General features: G+C 33.2%; 2 protein-coding genes across 2 annotated transcripts; both read right to left on the reverse strand.

Moving 5' to 3' along the window:
* Positions 1-536: 536 nt before the first annotated feature.
* On the reverse strand, positions 537-6103 carry LOC118647611. The gene has a single exon (XM_036292850.1). The coding sequence runs from the start codon at positions 5720-5722 to the stop codon at positions 1643-1645; it is 4080 nt and encodes a 1359-aa protein (XP_036148743.1). The 5' UTR covers positions 5723-6103; the 3' UTR covers positions 537-1642.
* A 4559-nt stretch (positions 6104-10662) lies between these two features.
* Positions 10663-19177, reverse strand: LOC105828196. Its single transcript, XM_036295377.1, has 5 exons — positions 18237-19177; positions 18048-18110; positions 16212-16415; positions 15512-15833; positions 10663-14760 (listed from the first exon to the last, which is right to left on the reverse strand). The coding sequence occupies exons 1-5, from the start codon at positions 18783-18785 to the stop codon at positions 14447-14449; spliced, it is 1452 nt and encodes a 483-aa protein (XP_036151270.1). The 5' UTR covers positions 18786-19177; the 3' UTR covers positions 10663-14446.
* Between the last annotated feature and the right edge of the window lie 1145 nt (positions 19178-20322).

The following is a 20322-nucleotide window of genomic DNA, read 5'->3' on the forward strand; positions in this document are numbered from 1 at the left end:
TTCTGCACCCATAGAGATGGTTCCGTCTTGAAGCAGTCTCTTACATTGGGCGTATCCGGTTTCTTGGACATAATCAGCTTGTCCATTATTCACAACGGAAATGTGATGAAACATTCCGCATTTGTATATGGTTCGTGAAATTTCCACCTTGCATTGCATGATTTCAGCGTGACGGTACTCGGAGAGTTGCAGGAGTTGGATATACACTTGGGTGGTGTTTGGCTTCCGTATGTTGAGATTGCATTCCCCGACGTCAAGCAGCGATATTGTGGTTACATTTAGGTGTTGCCCACCACAGTCGAAACCCATAAGAGCGCTTCCGCTCGATATGAATATTACAAACGTAAGATAGAATAACATAATCTGGAATACATAAGATTTATAAATAAAGATGGATATAATTTTTTATATTAATTTATTAGTCGTAAATAACGTATATACTTAGGTATTGTTAGCATGGTATGTTGTTTACATGTATATGCACGTACATTATTTCGCACGCAAATATTTGGTTGTTTTTGTGTTTATCATTTCTATTTTGTATGCGTAATGTGTATCGATAGAAGCGAGGATAATTATGTAAATAAGTTTGTAGTTAACATTTTTATAGTTGTGTATTGTAATATATATAATAGAGTACGCTTAGATAATATTTGTTTTTGGTAGTAAGTATAGCTAAAGGTTTACATGTAATATGGTTCTAATCTAGATTCGGAGCCTATATTGTCGTTGTCGCTAGGCCTTATTAAGCCTCTAAGAAGTACGGATCGCTTAGTGTCAAATAATAGAAAGGTAATACGGTCAAGGGACGTCCCTTGAGCTCTGAAGTGGTTTATACAACATATGTACCCGATCAAGCAATCCAGACATTCCGAGAGGGGTCTTTCAGCAACAAGGAACTCGTGACACGCAAAACATTTATGGCGGATTATGTAACCGTACGTAAAATTATGATAAAAATTCCTGCTAAATGTGGGTATAGGGTTTTTCTCCCAGCAATTCAAGCATAGCCTAATTGTTTCCGGGACGTCAGTCCGGATGTATATTGCTCCTTTTATGCATCGGACCTGGTAAATGTCTGGGTAGTTGCGGAGCAATCCTGTGTAGGATCGACCGACGCTTGGGGGACACATCCTGTAAGATTCCGATTTCAATAGTATTACTTAAGAGTTATGCCCTTGGACGAGGACTTCCCAGGACGGTGATACACGGAAATCCTGCCCTGCGTGGAGGAATACTCCAAAATTCAAGGCTCGGTAATCACGGCCGTCCAGCCTGATTTGTGATAACATGAGCGCGTGTGCACGTGTACAGTCGGGGCAACACGCGATGGGGTTTTGAATTAATAGCCCCGCGCGACAGATGGTACAGTATATATAAAATTCTTGTGGTCCATCTTTGGCAAAATGGGTTAAGGTTTTTTCGTAGAATTCTTGATCTGGAAGGGAAACATATCGTATGAGACACTCTTGACATATACAGGTGCTTTTCCCGGGCTCGATGTAACCGAAGATTCGGCAACATTGAGCGAAATTCAAATAGTGATTTACTACTAGCGAAGGCGGCGATGCAAAATCAAGAAGTTTGAAGGGTCCGCGGTTCGCCGTTGGCATCTGTGAACATATAAATTAATGTTAAAAATTTATCCAGGATCTATATGCGCAATTTTTAATTTGTCCGTGTGCACGATGCGGGTTTGCCTGCCAATTAGCAATTTGACATTGTTGTTGGGCAATATTTCTGTAATAAGATAGGGTCCACGATACTGGGCGGCAAATTTTCCCTTAAAAGGTTCCTTTAATAGAAATACATATGAACCTACTTCAAACCTTTGGGGGTGTGATTTCTTATCGTAATAGTGCTTACTTCTCTGTTTTGCCTTAGTGAGATTGAGTCGAGCGTCTTCTTGTAAATCGCGTAATTTATTAAATAGATTAGATAAATATTCGTAATAGGTAGTCTCGAGAATTTCGTCAATTGGAAGGTGTGCTGAGGGCAATCGAGCTAGTCTTCCGAAGACTAATTCAAAAGGGGAGTATTGAGTTCCCTCATGAACGCTAGTGTTATATGAAAACATAGCTAACTCCATATATTCGTCCCAGTTTTCCTCTTTTTCTACCTGCGTGCGTAGATATTCCATTAGCACGTGGTGAGATCTCTCCAACGATCCATTAGACTGAGGGTGGTATGCCGTAGTCTTGAAATGTTGAATTCCGAATCTCCGTGTGAGACTACGGATTAACGATGACAGAAAATTTGTTCCTTGATCAGTCAGAATAGCCTTAGGTGTGCCATAAATACAAATAAATTTTTTTGCGAAAGCGTCAGCTATAGTCAGGGAGGTAGCTTCTCCCAAAGGGACAGCAAGAGAGTACTTAGTTAATAGATCTTGCATGGTGAGTATATAGCGACTTCCGTTCCTTGTAATGGGAAGCGGTCCCACGATATCGAGGGAGAGCTTATCAAAGGCTTCCCCAGGGGTGTCGGTGATAATCATTGGTTGCTTGGTTTTTACCCTAGTTAATTTCTTCAATTGGCATAGCCGACACCGTTGAATAAATTTCTGAATATCCCTTTTCATAGTGTTCCAGTAATAATTAACCCTTAATCGATTATATGTTTTTGTCACTCCTTTGTGACCGCCGCACGCGGATGCGTGGCTTTCAGTTATCAATGCCTCTCGGGTCTGTGGGTCAGGTGTTCGTATTAGATTTTTACAGATGATAAGGTTCAAGGGGATGTCCGTCAAGTGGGCTCGAAGTCGTTTTTCCACGTATTGCCATGGAAGATCGTCGAAAAAATTTGTCTTGCTGATGCTAAGAGACGTAAGCTGTAACTCCGTTATAACATCGACAAGAGATTGCAATGAATTATCTAGGGTTTGAGGTTCAATTGGAGTACGTTGGTTAAATTTTATTGGTATCGATATCAAAACGTATTTCCTTTTTCGCATTATAACGTTGGCTCTCTCGTAGTTGAGATTTTGATATTTGGGTAACAGATTTCGTTTTTGGTATTCGCGAGCGCCGCTATCAAAGGGTGTTCCATTCAAATGTATAAAAATAACATGATTATCAGGACGATCTAGCAAATTATCGCGAGTTTCCTTTACGGTTAACCTGACCAATGGTTGTTCTCCTTGAGTCGTAGGGACAATGTTGCGTTGTATATGGGTAGGTTCAATTATTTCTTCGTAAGAGGGTTCGTCGCCTTCGTTATCTGTCTCAGTGAATTGGTTGGGGTCATATTCGTTATGGCTGCTCCCATTTTCATTATCTTCGTCATCACTATCTCCGTTCTCACTGCATTCTTCGATGATCACGTCGGGGCTGGGAGGTCGGGGAGGGGTCACGTCGTTGGTGCTCAGTGGTAGTGCAACCACGTCTGGAGGGTTCCGAGATAAGGCGTCCGCATTATAGTTCAATTGTCCCTTTTTGTATTTTATTTCATATTCATATTCGGCTAGTTTTGTTCTCCATTTCCAGAGTCTAGAAGAAGGGTCTTTAACAGAGTGAAGCCATACCAAAGGCTTGTGATCGGTTACGATCGTAAATTTCCGTCCATATAAGTAGGGTCGAAAATGATTGATACAGTAGATGATGGCTAGACATTCCTTTTCGATAGTGGAATAATTCTGCTCTGCTTTGTTTAACGTTCGCGACGTGTATGCGACGGGTAGGTCTTGTCCGGTGCATGTTTGACTGAGGACTCCACCGATCGCATATCCGGAAGCATCTGTAGTCAAGGTAAAGGGTTTGTTAAAATCAGGATATTGCAGAATTGGCTCTGAGCACAATGAAAGTCTCAGGATATCAAAAGCTTCGGTGTGTTTCTGTTGCCAATTAAATATCGTATCTTTCTTTAAAAGGTCTGTCAGTGGTTTCGCTATTTTTGAGAAGTTGGGGATAAATTTTCTGTAATATCCAACTAGTCCGAGAAATTGCTTAATGTTTTTAACGTTTTTGGGGACGGGAAATTTGATCACAGCCTCGACCTTATTAGGATCGGGGCGGACGCCATCTGCGCAAATTATGTGCCCTAGATAGGCGACTTCCTGACGCAAAAATTCACACTTGTCAGGTTGTAACTGTAGATTAGCTGCTTTTAACCTCTTCATTAGTCTTTCGAATTTTACCTCGTGTTCCTTTAGTGATCGGGCATAGATTACTATGTCGTCCATGTACACGAATAGTTCGTTTCCTTGAAGTCCTGAAAGTACGTTATCCATTAATCTTTGGAACGTAGAGGGTGCGTTCTTTAATCCGAAGGGCATCCTCTTAAACTGATAATGCCCGTAGGGAGTAGAAAAGGCCGTTTTGGGCGCATCTTTCGGGGCCATAGGGATTTGGTGGAATCCCGATGCCAAATCAAGGACAGAAAAATACTTTGCACTCCCGAGCTGGTCTAGAATGTCTGTTATATTCGGGAGAGGGTAAGCGTCTCCAATGGTTTTCTCATTAAGGTTTCTGTAGTCAATGACCATTCGCCACTGTTTGTTGCCAAGGGAGTCGGGTTTCTTTGGCACAATCCACACGGGGGAGTTGTACGGAGAACTAGAATATTCTATCATGTCGCTCGACAGTAGTTTATTGACTTGAGAGTCTATCTCTGCTTTATGTACCGGGGGAAATCTATACTGCTTAGTATGTATCGGAACATCATTAATTGTGGGTATAGAGTGTTCAGCGGCATTAGTCGCTCCAAGGTTCTCCTTCGGAAGATGAAATCTATCCGCGTGTCTAGCAATAAGAGACAAGATACTATCTTTCTCTTCTGAGTTTAAGTGATCCAAGCGCAACAAGTTTTTTATTTCAAAAAGGCGATCCTCGTTGTCCTGATTTATCTCGCAAAAATACAAAAGGTTGGAAACAGCCACGGCTCCTGTTTTCCCGGGGGTTTCAGTGAGCTGTCCTGCTTCAAAATGATTTTCCGCGGGCAAATTCTTAGCGAGAGTACCGTTAGACTCGGGTTTAGCACGGTTTTCCGCTAACGAATTCCCAACGAGAGTATCATTCGACTCGTGAATTTTATTTCTTATCACACAAGAATCGTCCGCCCCGTGCCCTAGGGTCTGGGCAGAATGATTTTTAGATTCTTCTTCTTTATAATCACTCGAGTTGCATGTATCAATATTGCTTGGGTCAACCAAATCAAAGTCTTCCAGTTCTAAGGAGGGAATCTCTACCTTATAGTCAGTGTCCGTCGTATTAACGATCGGTAAGTAAGCTCTTCCTTTCACATTCGTTACGATAGCATCTCCAAAGAATAGTCCTTTCGTCAGAGTGGTACGAGGTATGTATCCACTAGTTTCCTCGGGGTTGGTAACATTCACGAAGAAGGGTGAGATAGTTCTCTTCGTTATCCTAGTACTAGTTATTTCAGAAAACGGAATAGCGCTGTTGTCGTAATGAAGATAACGGTCCTTGAAATTAATGCTAGCAGTTCGATCCTGAAGAAATTGATTGCCTAAAATTCCATCCTGAACAAATCCAACAGAATCTCGAACGATGTGAAAAAGCGTAGGTTTGCCCATAAGTTGTATTGAAACGGATCCCAAAGTTCCGACAGGTAGGGAAGATATTCCGTGAAGCAGGTGTGATCGTTCGTCTTCCCATGGGATCGTTATATCGATTGAACTCTCTTTGAGGAGGTTTACTCCTGAGCCAGAGTCAATCATAAAGACACATCGCCTCAGAAGATCTGGGGACGATAGCGTCACCATTGGATAACAGCTGGTCTTAATTTCCGTATTTATTCGGGCGATGTAGGCAGAGGGGCAATTTCCGGTTCCTTCACAGTTAACACGCTCGTTGACGGGCGTCCTATAGGAGCTGCATCCCGGCGGACGCCGCTCATTACCGGGGCGCTTCTTAAGTTTCCCGAACCTGCGTGCATAGCGGCTGAAGCTGAGGGTGCGCCTCCGTTCGCTCTGCGATACGAAAGTTTCTGGCAATCTCTCATAAAATGACCTGGTGATTTACAGTAAAAACAAATCTGAGGCGCGTTGGGACCTGGTTGTCCCGGGATCAAGGGTTTGATGAAAGGGGCTTGGGAGGCAACAGGGGGTTTGTTATGCGGCATATCCCTACTATTATCTGGAGGACGTTTTCCTCCATTATAAACGTCAGCTCGCATCATAGGTGGCGGTTTAAGAAGGGTGACCTCCTTTTGGACACGTAACGATTGGACACCGCTCGATTGGACACGCACGATTGGACACGCACGATTGGACACGGCTCGATTGGACACCGCACGATTGGACACGGCACGATTGGACACCGCACGTTTGGACACCGCACGATTGGACACCGCATGATTGGACACAAACATTGCACGATTGGACACCGCATTATTGGACACCGCACGATTGGACACCACACGATTGGACACCGAACGTTTCGATACCGTATAATTGAATTACACTAATAAAACATCTATACCACACGATTGGACACTGTATTATTGGACACCGCATTATTGGACACCGCATTATTGGACACCGCATTATTGGAAACCGCACGATTGGACACCGCATTATTGGACACCGCACGATTGGACACCGCATTATTGGACACCGCATTATTGGACACCGCATTATTGGACACCGCATTATTGGACACCGCATTATTGGACACCGCACGATTGGACACCGCATTATTGGACACCGCATTATTGGACACCGCACAATTGGACACGAACATTGCACGATTGGACACCGCATTATTGGACACCGCATTATTGGACACCGCACGATTGGACACCGCATTATTGGACACCGCATTATTGGACACTGCATTATTGGACACCGCATTATTGGACACCGCACGATTGGACACGAACATTGCACGATTGGACACCGCATTATTGGACAGCGCATTATTGGACACCGCATTATTGGACACCGCACGATTAGACACCGCATTATTGGACACCGCACGATTGGACACTATTGGATTGTTCTTTTTCGCTGCACCGCTACACTGGTGCAATAAGTTAGAGTGAGAAAAAATATTTTTGTCTTACTTTAATCTGTTGCACCAGTGCAGCAGTGCACAGCAGTGCAGCGAAAAAGAACAAGCCACGTATTATTGGACACAGCACGATTGGACACCACACGATTGGGCGTCGCACAGTCTTTTAGTGGAAAACTTTAACATATCATGACAGATTATCCAACCTTAAAAACATTACATACACGTACTTTTTTTTACCGTTTCCATGATTCTTATGGATATTTGTTTATTCCATAAACTAAAATAAGGCCTGTTCTTTTTAGCTGCACTGGTGCGATAAGTTAAAATGAGAAAAAATATATTTATCTCACTTTAACTTGTTGCACCAGTGCACCAGTGCAGCTAAAACGAAGGCCAATAGATACGTCGGTGCATGTTTAAAAATTATACAAAATCTATGACTACGTTTACACGACACCCTTAAACAACATCGATACTTCTAGAGCTGGCCAATCATAACCATTCCATTCTTCTGAGGAATGGCTGTAGTTGGCCAGTTTTATAACTCCGATGTTGTTAAACCCGACGTGTAAACGTAGTCTATGGGCTGTTTCTACCAACGTAGAATTACTTTAATCTCGGTTTAATTTACTTGTTATCTTATTCTAGTTTCAAAAATTAAAAAGAGATAAAGAATAAGTTAATCCGAGATTAAAGTTAATCTACGTTGGTAGAAATGGGCTTATAAGGGCCACCGCACAAACTCTTCCATAACGCGTTACGTTACGTTAAGTACTCCATACGAACCTAAGTTGTACTTAAAATTTAACTTAAATTAACGCACAAAGAAATCCTTAACGTAAGAACTTAAGAACTTACGTTAAAAGTTTCTTTGTGCGTTAATGTAAGTTTAATTTTAAGTACGAACTTAGGTTTATGGAGCACTTAACGTAACGTAACGTGTTACGAAAAAGCTTGTGCGATGGCTCTAAGTCGTAACATGTGTTTTGCAAGGTTAACTAATGTCACACGATTCATTTTAAGGCTGCATTCCAATATTCACTGCCAGTACTGAAAATCTATAGTTTACGTCACATACACTGTAGAATTTCAGTACTGGCAGTGAATATCGGAATGCAGCCTAAGTATATACACATGATTTATATGTTGACTGAAACGTATTTATTAATAATTAATAGAATATTTCAACTTTAGTATGTCATCTAAAAATTATTTTTATAACGGGCCATGAATAAATGCTTAAGACATGAAAAGTTCCATTAGTAGACTCGAAATGCATAACTAGTGGATAAATGAAGTAATTAGACTGTTAGAATATGTTTGCAAATTTTCTCAGAAAATCAAATTAACAGCTCATCAATCCTAAATTGAAATATGTAATCGTAGTGATTGCTTCACTAGATTTATACATTTCTGTAAATATGTTAAAAGTGTATGTAGCATTATATATTATATAAACAAAAAATTAATTATCTTACTCTATCTAACCTTAAAAAATATTACAAGTTAGCGTTTTTTTATATTTAAATATTTTTGTTCTTTGGACGTTTTTATGTAAATATTAACATTTAGAATTACAATATCACGTATATAATTTTGATTAAGGCTTTATGTTTAATTATAATGTCTAAGTATTCACTTTGGGCACTTTTTACGTCAATATTTAAACATTTATAATTACAAAACAAAGCCTTTATTAAGTTTTATTATTCTATATCTTCTTTTTATTAAATTATATAGAATTACTTCGTAAATCTTCTTCCATCTGTAAATTTTCTTCCCAGACACTTTGTATATTATATATATTAGATATTGCACTTATATTGATGCATTTTTTTAAGAAATATTAGGCCTGTTTATTTTGGCTGAATTTTTTTACACGGTTGTCTTTTCCTTTCACATTGGAGAAAAGACAATTGTGCAAGAAGTTTAGTTAAAACAAACAGACCCGTAATTGTTCTAGTTGACTAATAAAAAAAATTCAAATACTCATCAGAAGCCGAACAGCGCACTGAGAATGTGAATAAGTTACATATTCAATCGTTCAAAATTAAAACAATGTCAAATATAACTATAAATTATGAAGTAAAAAACTATGGAGACGAACAGAGCAAAGAAACGCTACAATTGACAGCTCGAAGAACAATAAACGCTTAGAAGTGGGAGAGGAGTAAAAGATGAAACCTTACAAGGACCATAATGGACATAAATAACTTGGAATATCAAATGTTTTATTTTTTTTAGCGTTATTAATTAATTTTTATTAATATATTATCATTAATAACTTTTAAACAAGATTAATATCTTTTTGTACAATATTAAATGGTAATATTATAAACGAACAATATGAAAGACGCTAATAAAGAAATTCAGTTACATTTATCGAAAATATAATAGTTTTACATACTTAGTATATCTGAAATAATGTTGTTGCTTTTATAACACAAAGTACACTTTTATTTTATGTATCACATTACAACGAAAAATAAACGCAACGGTATGACAATACCTTTAAAAAGACAATGTCTAGCGAATTCAATTGGACGCACCAGTGCGCACTGGCGCACATTAAAGTCGTTGTACACATATTAACGGAAAGATATGTGTTTGATATATAGTGAATTTAAAAAATATTCTTACAAGAGATAATTTTTAAAACCTGATTTTTACTAATTAATGTTTGCTTAAAAAAAATAAAGTTTTAAAATTCTGCGTAAGACTAATTTTTATATTCACCATAAGTATATAAACGGGATAAATTGCAAAATCTTCAATATATCTTATTGTGCCATTTGGTAAAAGTATTTCATCATTCGAGATATTTGCATTTTACTTGCACACTTATATTAGATCAGTGTATAGCGGCTTTAATGTGCACCAATGCATGCCAGTATAATTCAATCGAATTCACTATAAAAAAATTTTTCTTAATGTTTTTGCAATAAAGATAAAAAGAGAAAATGATCTGGTATTACATTACAGGAATGTAAAGCAAGACGCAGTATATGTTATAAAAATAAGTATTTATCATACAACAATACTTTAGAAAGACAAAGGCTGTAAAATTAACATTTTTGAAGTTGTGTTGTTTAAAGTTTCTATAAAACTAAGATTCTAGATTAACTAAAATTTAACTGTTTCTTTAGTTCCCTTCGAGTTGGCTTCGACTAATTTGTAATAAAACGGCCTTCATAAAAGTGAATCCAGTATTTTCTAACTACATTTTATAAAATGCTACGTGTTTCACTATGTGTAAATCTAGTGATTACGTAAATGAAATCTGGATCTAATTTGCTGTAATTTTTACGATCGCTGAGATTGTTTTAATATTAAAATTTGTATTAAAGCTCTCTTTGTAAGAGCTTGCAATACTACTATAAGGTAGATCTAACAAATCTAATGAGAAGCTGAATCTTTGAGAAACGAAAAAATTTTTCGACGCCGCGTTGCACAGTGGGAAGAAATCAAGATCTAGGGCGACAAAAATACAACATGAATTCTCTTGAAAAATCAATTTGTAGAAACTTGTGAGTTACACCCTTACATCTTGCATCTGAAACTACAATGTTTTAAATATATTTTTTAAATTTTGTATTAAAGATTTTATTAGTGGGGCTCGATTCTTGAATTTATTCGCAAGAGAAACGTATTCGCAAATTCTGTTCTTACAGAAAAGTTAGAAATTTATTGGCTATCGTATGGCTATTAACCAATAAACTTACAACTTTTTGTTAGAGCGAGTATTTGCGTATACGTTTCTCTTGCGAATGACTTCAAGAATCGGGCCCCTGGTATAACATTACAGAAATGTAAAGCAAAACGCAGTATATGACAATACTTTAGAAAGATAAAGTTTACGAAACTTTTGAAGATTATAAAGTTATAAGTTTTAAAAAGTATCTTTTTCTGAATCTTTTATTTTACGATTCAAGATAGTGATCATGTAATTTTTCTTCTAGGGCAAAAACGTGAAAAGTGAAAAGTTTCAAGTTTTAAGTTACTGTCTCTTTCTATTCAAGACCAATAGAAAAAGATAGTTACATGAAACTTTTCACTTTTTACGTTACCGCCCTAAGAAAAGTTACATAATCGCTGCACTGGAACTAACGCACTTATTCCAAATTATTTTACTTGTGATGTGGTGGTGTAGATGTGTTAAGATCTGCTACAGTTAAGGTAACTTTACATGCGGCGTAACCTGCGAACGCGTAATCTGCGTATTTTAATAATTTATAAAGTAACGCCATTCTGAAAGTACCTATTTCACATGAAGCGTATTTTGCGTAAATTTTATTAAAGCGCGTCAAGCCTGTCCAATAACAGATGAAACCTTCTGTTATACAATAAAGCAGAATTATTAAATACATTCTCGATTGGTTATTATTTTGATGTTCCGCTGAATGCGCGCCATGTGAAATAGGTACTTTCAGAATGGCATAATTTTTTACAAGTTTCTAGAATACGCAGATTACGCGTACGCAGATTATGCCGCATGTAGTCATACTTGGAAAAAAACAAAGTAGTTTTGTCTGCCAGTTTTCTTACATATATTTTATAAACTTCGTCGTTTAACTTGCTTAGGCAGTCTGTTTGTGGTACTGAAATATTTAAAAAGGTAACTTTAATAATAGAAGTAACAAGAATTTATTTAAGTTTTTATAAAAAATCACTAATTGTGATAACGTACCTAATAGTGGATAATGGTCTTCTTTTCTGCATTATCTGTTGTGTGTCTATTTTTTTAATAATAACCTCGCATTGTTGATATTCTTTCCTATTATCTAAAAAATCGTGATTATTAGTTCCATATAATATATTATATATATATATCATATATAGTATAGTAATTTATTTGAATCATTTGGAATATTAGATTTATTTAGATCATTAGTAAAGTGTAGTATTGAGTAAATATTTATTAAGGATTTGTGACTCGTATTTTTAACATCAGCATTAGAAACTAAAAAATAGAATGTTAAAAAAATGACAAAATTTTATTATCTATGGAATTTGACCAATTAACTGTAAACAAAATGCTCCAATCAATTATTTTAAAAATATTAGCTGCATTAAGTGTTTTTTCTGTAAGCAATCCATTGAAAAATTGTTCCTTGCTCTCATAATATTCTACAAAATTTTATAAAAGATTGTTTAAACACTTATTTAAAAAATTATTAGATAATATTTAAAAGTAAAATAAAATAGTGAATTATATACAGGGTGTACAAAAAGTTTGGATTCCTTAAATATGTTAAAAAATAAGATTTCTGAAAAAAGGTTTCATACAAAAGTTATAAATTCAAGTGGCGCATTACATAAAGCACATACACACGACTTAGGGTGCATTCCGATATTCACTGCCAGTACTGATAGTGCTGAGTACGTTCCAAAATGCGCTGCAGTAAACTTTCGATGAACTTGTAAAAGCGTGTGACGTCATAGATTTTGTCGTCACTTCCTGCTTTTGTTACTGCGGTTGGCGAGGTAAGGCATTCACAGTGCAGTACTGTGATTGTCGTTCCGTTATAGGCCAAAGAAAGTGTTATAAGCAATTACGGAACGCATCGTCAACACTGCTTTACGACGTCACGTTGTCAGTACTGGCAGCGAATATCGGAATGCACCCTTAAAAATCTGATCGGGCAAGTTCCATGCGATACACCTTAGGCAATGCTAATATCGACAGTACTGTAACTTTCAAACGTCATAACTTAAAAATACTGATAAAAAAGGCTGTATTATAGTGTTTTGAAAAACTCTTGAGGTCAGCTGTAAGAATATGTAATAAAAAATTGGGGTTACCATTAAAAAATATCAAAGTGCTTTTTACATGACCTTGACAATGGTATACAAAGTCACACTACTATTGCTATGTAATACGCCACTTAAAACTTTACAACTTTTGTATAAAATGTTTTTTCGGAATGTTTGTTTTTCAAGATATTTAAAAGGTCTGGACTTTTTGTACACTCTGTACACACACACACACATACACACACACACAATATATGTATGAATGTATGTATGTATAAAATTTATTAGAGCTGAAAGAAAATGGAAAAGTATCTGTCTAAAAAACTATTTATCGTAATTATTTTGAAATAATGTTCCTATTCTAAAATATATATAAACATTAGCTAATACTTTATAAAAAAATTAGCTATTAGATTAAGTATTTTACCTGAATTGGCAGTTCCTTCTTTATATAAGTCATAAATTTCCATTTCATTATCATCTAAAAAAATTAACATAATTAAATAGTATATACATTATTTCACAATAATTAAGCAGTATATATAACCGGGAAAGTGTAGTGAATCTGTATAAAAATGTAAGTTGAAAAAGTTTGGAATAATTTATTAACATGGCCGCGTTTTCAAAAGTTATTTTTAAAAATTAAGAGTTGTATAATGTATTACAATTACGCTTTTTTATGCTTAAATAATCTCTAATAATCTTATATATTATCACATTTATCTCGATAAATATATTTTATGAATTAAAATAGAAGGTATATTTGTGGTGCATTAAATTATCTTAAATATATTAAAAAATAAAATTAAACTAAATTGTGTATATAACTCTTTTAGTGTAAATAACTTCAATTACTCTACATTTTACCAAATCAAATATATTTCTACATTTCTGTATTTTTATATTTATTACTGGTCATTGTAAAAAGACAAATTAAATGATATGGCACATGATATTTAAAAATCACTCAACCTAGAAAACATATGTAAAACTTTAATCAATATTTTTCAAGTATTATTTAAGTTTTTTCAAATACAAAGCCTTATGCAAAAAAATGTAATTTTACATTTGCGATTTATTTCTTTATGTATAAAAATTTTTGGGGGATTATGCGTATTATTTCTGCATATTACGTAGTATAATATATAATAATAAAAATCGATTAACAATGTAAACACAAATAAGCGAAGAAAGTCTTATTTGGTGACAATAAAACTTTAAAACTTTAAAACTCAGTCCTAAACTGAAGCTCGAGTACATATCACAAAATAAATTGACAAGCCATTTAATAATACTAAGAATAACAAGCTAATAAGCATCTTGAAAAGAATTTATTGCAAAAATATCCTAGCTGGGATAATATAGAACGAGTAAAGCTCTTTTCGATTATTTGATTAAATAATATGTAAAAACCTTTAAATATACATGTGTCTAATATGATTACATTAACATATTAATGTATATTAATATAATCGAAAAGCTTGCTGGAATAATGGGGTAGCTCACATTTTTTTGTAAAAACAGAGAAAATAAAAGTTAATCATTTTAACTTTAGAGCTTTTTCTCCGTTTTTACAAAATGTGGGTTAGTCTACTGTTGCAACAAGTCCTTGAATTAGTATAACATACCATAATACAATACAATTAATATAACAATGTAATAATAAAATTTATAAGGACTAAATATATATATTCATACATAATTTTTATGCTTAATATTTATAAACAAATTGAGAATAGTAATAGAATATATATTAACAGTAATATAATAAAACAAATAAAAAAATAAAAATTTCTTTGTAAACACTTACCTATTAACAATGCTATTTTATATTGTTTATGTAAATTTTCTTTTTCAAACATTTGCAAGAATTCCTTTAATGAATAAATGCCAGTCGATAAATAAATTTGTGCCTTTTGAATTTTTTCATTTTTATATTTGTTAGATTGACTGCGATCTTTTGTTATTTGTAAACCATTTACTAAACGATCATAATTAATTTCTTGATCCAGAATTATTTTGGAAATGTTATCTGCAAAGATTAATAATTTTTGATACATGTACAAAAATATTTCAATGCATTTAATCTTTCGCAGACTAACCCGAGTCAGAATCGTTCTAGATAATTTTTTTTATTCTATCGATTATGTCAAATTCGAACATGTACAACAAAAATAAAAAATATTTTGAGTTATATTGTACAATTGTATTCTTAAATGTTAAAAAAATACATCAGAATTTTTTCAAACTTCTTAAAGCCCAAAAATCCTGAGTAGTCCTTAGTAAACACAACCGTTTACTAAAGCCTACTCAGATAGTCTGACTAACAATAAACAGTAAAAAACAGAATAGTCTATGGAGAGTTAATATATTACATATAAATTATTTCATTAATCAAAAAATTAGTAATGCTTAATTCAAATTTTTATATATCTCTAAACTGAAAAAAAATTTGTTAACTTGATTAAATTTTTCAACTTAATTATATCTCTTCAGTATTTATATATTTAAATTAAAGATAGAAATACTTAAACTGAAATTCAACTATTTTATGTATTTTCATTACATAAATATTTGAACTAAAAAAATTAAATCAAGTTGAAAAATTTAGTCAAGTAAACAACTTTTTTTTCTCAGTGTACAATCACACACATTATCAACTAAACAATAATCTTCAGTTTTTTTATTATGTAGCAACTGTAAATTTAGAGAAACCAATTATTAAATATTTAAAAATTGTTTAAATATCTTTCATATAATTATAAATCTGATAAAAATTATACCTAAAAACATCCAAAGATTCGGATGAACCATATGAATTTTTTTTAACATTGTATTATGAAATGATTCCACAAGATTATTAGTCCTGATTGGGCATCCATATACACTTATTTTTCTTGATATTGGAAGCCATGTACTTCTCATATATTTCATAAAGAGCATTATGTTAGGATAATTTTCATATTCTTTTACCGCAATCGTCTGCATGAGGTCTAAACCTTCAGAAAACATTTCTGATGGTGCTAATGCTAATGTCATTGCCATAGATACAATTTTATACGGAGCAGTAAGAAGTTCTAACCGTTTCCACTTTTTCAAAACAGCCTATAATGTGTAAACAAAATATATATTAATAAACTATTAAGACTTAAATTATACAAATAAGTAATACAAGAAACCCCAACTATGATCGAACCTGGATCTTAGTGCTTAATATTATTTTATATGTAAATTTTAAGTACGGTGTTCGGCGCGCAGTTTATAAAACTGAAAATGTGCAAGAATTTACATATAAAATAATATAAGCCACCAAGATCCAGTCTCAACTGTAGTTGGTGCTTCTTTACTGATTTGTGGGATCACACGGTCTACCTCAAATTATTACTGTTTTTATATATAAATATATAATTATATATAACTGTCAATACATAATCTATAAATAAACTAATAATTTTATTAATAAAAAGTACATATTTTAAGTACCTGACAATAATGAAACCAGCAGCCTCGCACAGATGCACGAGGAAATTGTTCTTGGACAGCATTCATCGATGCTTTTTCATAATCACACATTATGAAGCGCAAATTACATTGCAGATCAGGAGCCAATTTGATAACTTCTTTCCATATGGATTTGTAAACTAATTGTGTTCTTGCTTCACACAAGATAAATAATACTGCAATACCCTAAAAGATAGTATTAATAGATTAAGATTACATTTAAAGAAAAAAGGATGTTCCATAACTACTGATATAACTGGGAAGGCAATGATTCTGCATGAAAAAAAAAGTTAAAAACGTAAATTTATTTTTTGTATGATGCGTAATTTCTGAGATAATCAAATTTGCAAATTTTGATACAAAATATAAAATATCTCGTAAACTATTATTTGATAATTATACTCAAAGAGTGGAAAGTTACTTTTTACATATAACTTAATACCGTTACTTGTTACCAAGTCGAAAGAATAACTTATAATTACTGTTATAAATTCTAAAAAGTAACTTGTTACCGTTATTAAAAAAAAAATTTGTTATTTTCTGGCTACTTTTTTAATGCTAAAATTAGATCGCATAAAACAATATTTATTTCTGTAATGTTTCTTGTTAAAATGTTAATAAAACAAAATTATTTTATACTTTAAATTTGCATGACCAAAAAAATGTAAGAGAAAGATTAAAAAATGCTCAGAATGCAAATGAAAAATTTGGGTTTTTGTTAAATTTATACTAAGTACAGCAAAATTTATACTTTTCTGCATCCTCAATTTTGTTTAGAGATTGTAATATGATAATTTCAAACTAAAAATATATTTTAAAATGTATGCAACAGTATGATTGCCCGTAAGAAAAAATTATGTAAAAATTACTGCACAAAAGTTGCATATTTTTATGCATGAATTTCTACAGTTTTTACAGATTTTTGTACAAAGTTTTCGCCTTCAGAATTTTTCTGCAGAATATTTGGCAGAACTTTATGTAATGTTTTCTGAAAGCGAAAATCTTCAAAAAACATTACATACAATTCTGCAAAATATTGCAAAAAACTGCAGAAATTCATGCACAAAATGGAATTTTTTGTGCAGTAATTTTTGCATAATTTTTTCCTACAGATGGTTTTTATGAGATCTTAAAACCATACTTATATATGATGATTTTAAACATAACAGATAACAGACTCTGAATACCAGCTCGAGAGACTGAAGATACAACACACACATACGTAATGGAAATTATAAGAAATTGGTTCAAAATGTGAAAACGATGAAAGTAACGGTTAAATTCGTTTCCGTTACTGAAAAAATATAAACACGATAGTTAGTTACAATTATGATAAATGAAAAGTATAACGTCAATATCAGTTAGTTATTTTTAAAAAAGTGACTACAACAGTAACGACGTTATAAATAATACGTCACTTCACAATCCTGACCGTACTTTAATACTTTTATGCACGAATAATAAGGTGAATCAATTGATCTAACAAACACATATAGTTGCTTTTACAAAGTATATGTAATTGCATATTATATATGTACATATTTTTTAAAGCAACTGTATATTTGTTATATTGATTAATCTCATTATTCTGTGCATGAAAAGATTAAGATATAGTTATAAAAAAAAATTTTATATTTTATGTCAAAATATATCAATTATCAAATTCAATTTTTTCGCATCAAATGACATATCAAACAAAAAAAAATTTATTCCACTTTAATTTATTTTTTTCATGTAGAATCACCGTCTTCTCGATTGTATTACTAGTTATGGAACATCCCTGTATATGTAATAAAATTATATTGAATAATAAAATACCTTATCCATGTATCGTACATGAATTGAAAACAACTGTGCAAAGTTTGGTACTCTAGGTACAATCTGAAATAACACATTTATACAGAATTATTCAGCAATCATAATCGTCCACAAATAATATTTCAATAAAATAATATATTTTAAACTACATATAAAATATATAATGATAAAATAAAATAAAATACTCACAGAAAATGTACCATCTATAAAAATTTCGCTACTCTTCTCTAATATTTTTAAAAGCTTGTCGCTAGTAAATATATAGGAACATTTGTTATCTTCAGATCTAACGCAGCCCTTATAAATTAACTTTATAGGTTCATAGTCTTGAAACAAATTGTCAAGCTCAGACACACTCGAAGGTAATGCAGGACGCACTTTAATTCTTTCTCTTAATAATAGAGACCTTACTGCAGTAAATGACATATTTGCTGCAACTATAGGATTTTTTCGGGAAACAGTATCAAATATTTCTTTGTTGGTTGCAGTAGTTTCTTTGGACATTTGAATCATTTCATTTTTTAAATTGAAAATATCAATAACATGAGGCTCACTAGGATGATTATGTCCATTTTTTAAAAAATATCCTTCCTCCTTTCTAACTAACGAGCCACTACACGAAATTGTACGCCTTTTTGCACAACGGTATATATAATTGCATCTTTTATCAATATTGTATGTATATCCTTCAAATACATACAAACAAGTGTCCTTCTTTTTCCCGGATATTATTTCCATTTTAATGGTGTAAATATAAAAAATTTTAGGCTATATTTTTATATTTCAAATATCTCTTCTTCTGTAAAATTGACAAACGGCAAACCAGATTCCAGATGCAGAGGCATGCAAATTCCTCTCTGCAAATAATGTAACAAAATATTTAAAGAAATATCTTGGTCTATAAGTTTGATCTTAAAAATGTTGTGGCTCTACAATACCAAGTAAAAGTTATCGAAATTTATAAATTGAAGGTTACTAAAGTTGATTCTTTTTTTGTCTAATCAACAACAAAATTTTTGATTGCGAAACCGGTTATAATAGCTCATATGCAGCAAAAATTACCAAATCTTACTGTAGTTTTAAATAACTTTTAAACGACAAAAAGTGGATTCAAATTAACTTTTGCACGAATATTTATTAGTTTTATTAGTATTAAAATTAAAAATTGATTTAATTCGTAATTGTACTTTTTCATCAAATTTGAAAATAAGTACTAGAAAATGCAATTTTACATGACTCAAGAGCAAATAAAAAATTAATTAAATCAATAAAAAAATTATTATCACACTTTACCCCCCCCCCCACACACACACATACACCCCCCCCACCACCCCCACACACACACACACACACACAAACAGAACAATCTAAGAAAATTTTCAAATTTTTACATTCCTATATTCAGAGAAAAACATTTATTTTACATTTATGTCGATTCTATGGACTTTGTGCTTGTACTCACCGCATTCACGTTATAAGGATTAGATTTTAAAAGATCTTGTACAAGAATCACCAGCGGTCTAGTGCTTTATGCTCGTCGATTTGAAAACCATGCGCTTGCTGCGCCATGAGTAATTCTGCCTTGTCTTCCACCTCAAATTGTTTTTGCTTTACTGTAAAAAGCATTATTGACATTAATTGACACGAGAAAACACAAAAAAATTCTATAAAATCTAAATTAAACTAAGAAGATGCTATATATAATGTAATTTACACAACAATATTAATTTACAACCAGATTCTTTCGTTTTGTACAAAAACGCGTCGAATAAACATATATGCGCGAACTTTGTGTAAACTCCTATTACTTTGTATAAAGTTCGAGACAGTTTTAATTAAAAAGAAAAAGGATTACCTCTGATACAAATTGCGGTGCAAAATGCGTTCTTCTTCAAGGCGTCGCTAGCGGAAGGAGACTCCGATCTCCAATCTGCCGCATGGTGGAAGAAAACAAGTGATCAGAGGCTCGATTCTTGAATTTATAAGAGAAACATATGCGCAATATCCGTTCTAACAGAAAAGTTGCAAGTTTATTGGTTAAAAGCCATACGATAGTCAATAAATTTCCAATTTTTATGTAAAAACAGAATTTGCGAATACGTTTCTCTTGCGAATGAATTCAAGAATCGGGCCCCTGGGGCTCTATTCTTGAATTCATTCGCAAGAGAAACGTATACGCAAATACTCGCTCTAACAGAAAGTTGTAAGTTTATTAGTTAATAGCCATACGATAACCAATAAATTTCCAACTTTTCTGTAAGATCAGAATTTGCGA

The sequence above is a fragment of the Monomorium pharaonis genome, chromosome 1 (assembly GCF_013373865.1).
Source record: "Monomorium pharaonis isolate MP-MQ-018 chromosome 1, ASM1337386v2, whole genome shotgun sequence".
Taxonomy (NCBI): Eukaryota; Metazoa; Arthropoda; class Insecta; order Hymenoptera; family Formicidae; genus Monomorium; species Monomorium pharaonis.

Coding starts and splice junctions, on each gene's coding strand:
- LOC118647611 (XM_036292850.1), bottom strand. CDS start 5,722: ATGGTGACGCTATCGTCCCCAGATCTTCTGAGGCGATGTGTCTTTATG.
- LOC105828196 (XM_036295377.1), bottom strand. CDS start 18,785: ATGGAAATAATATCCGGGAAAAAGAAGGACACTTGTTTGTATGTATTT. Junction 16,416..18,047: donor ATGTACGATACATGGATAAG/GTATTTTATTAT, acceptor ACTATCTTTTAG/GGTATTGCAGTATTATTTAT. Junction 14,761..15,511: donor GAATCTTTGGATGTTTTTAG/GTATAATTTTTA, acceptor TAATCTTTGCAG/ATAACATTTCCAAAATAATT.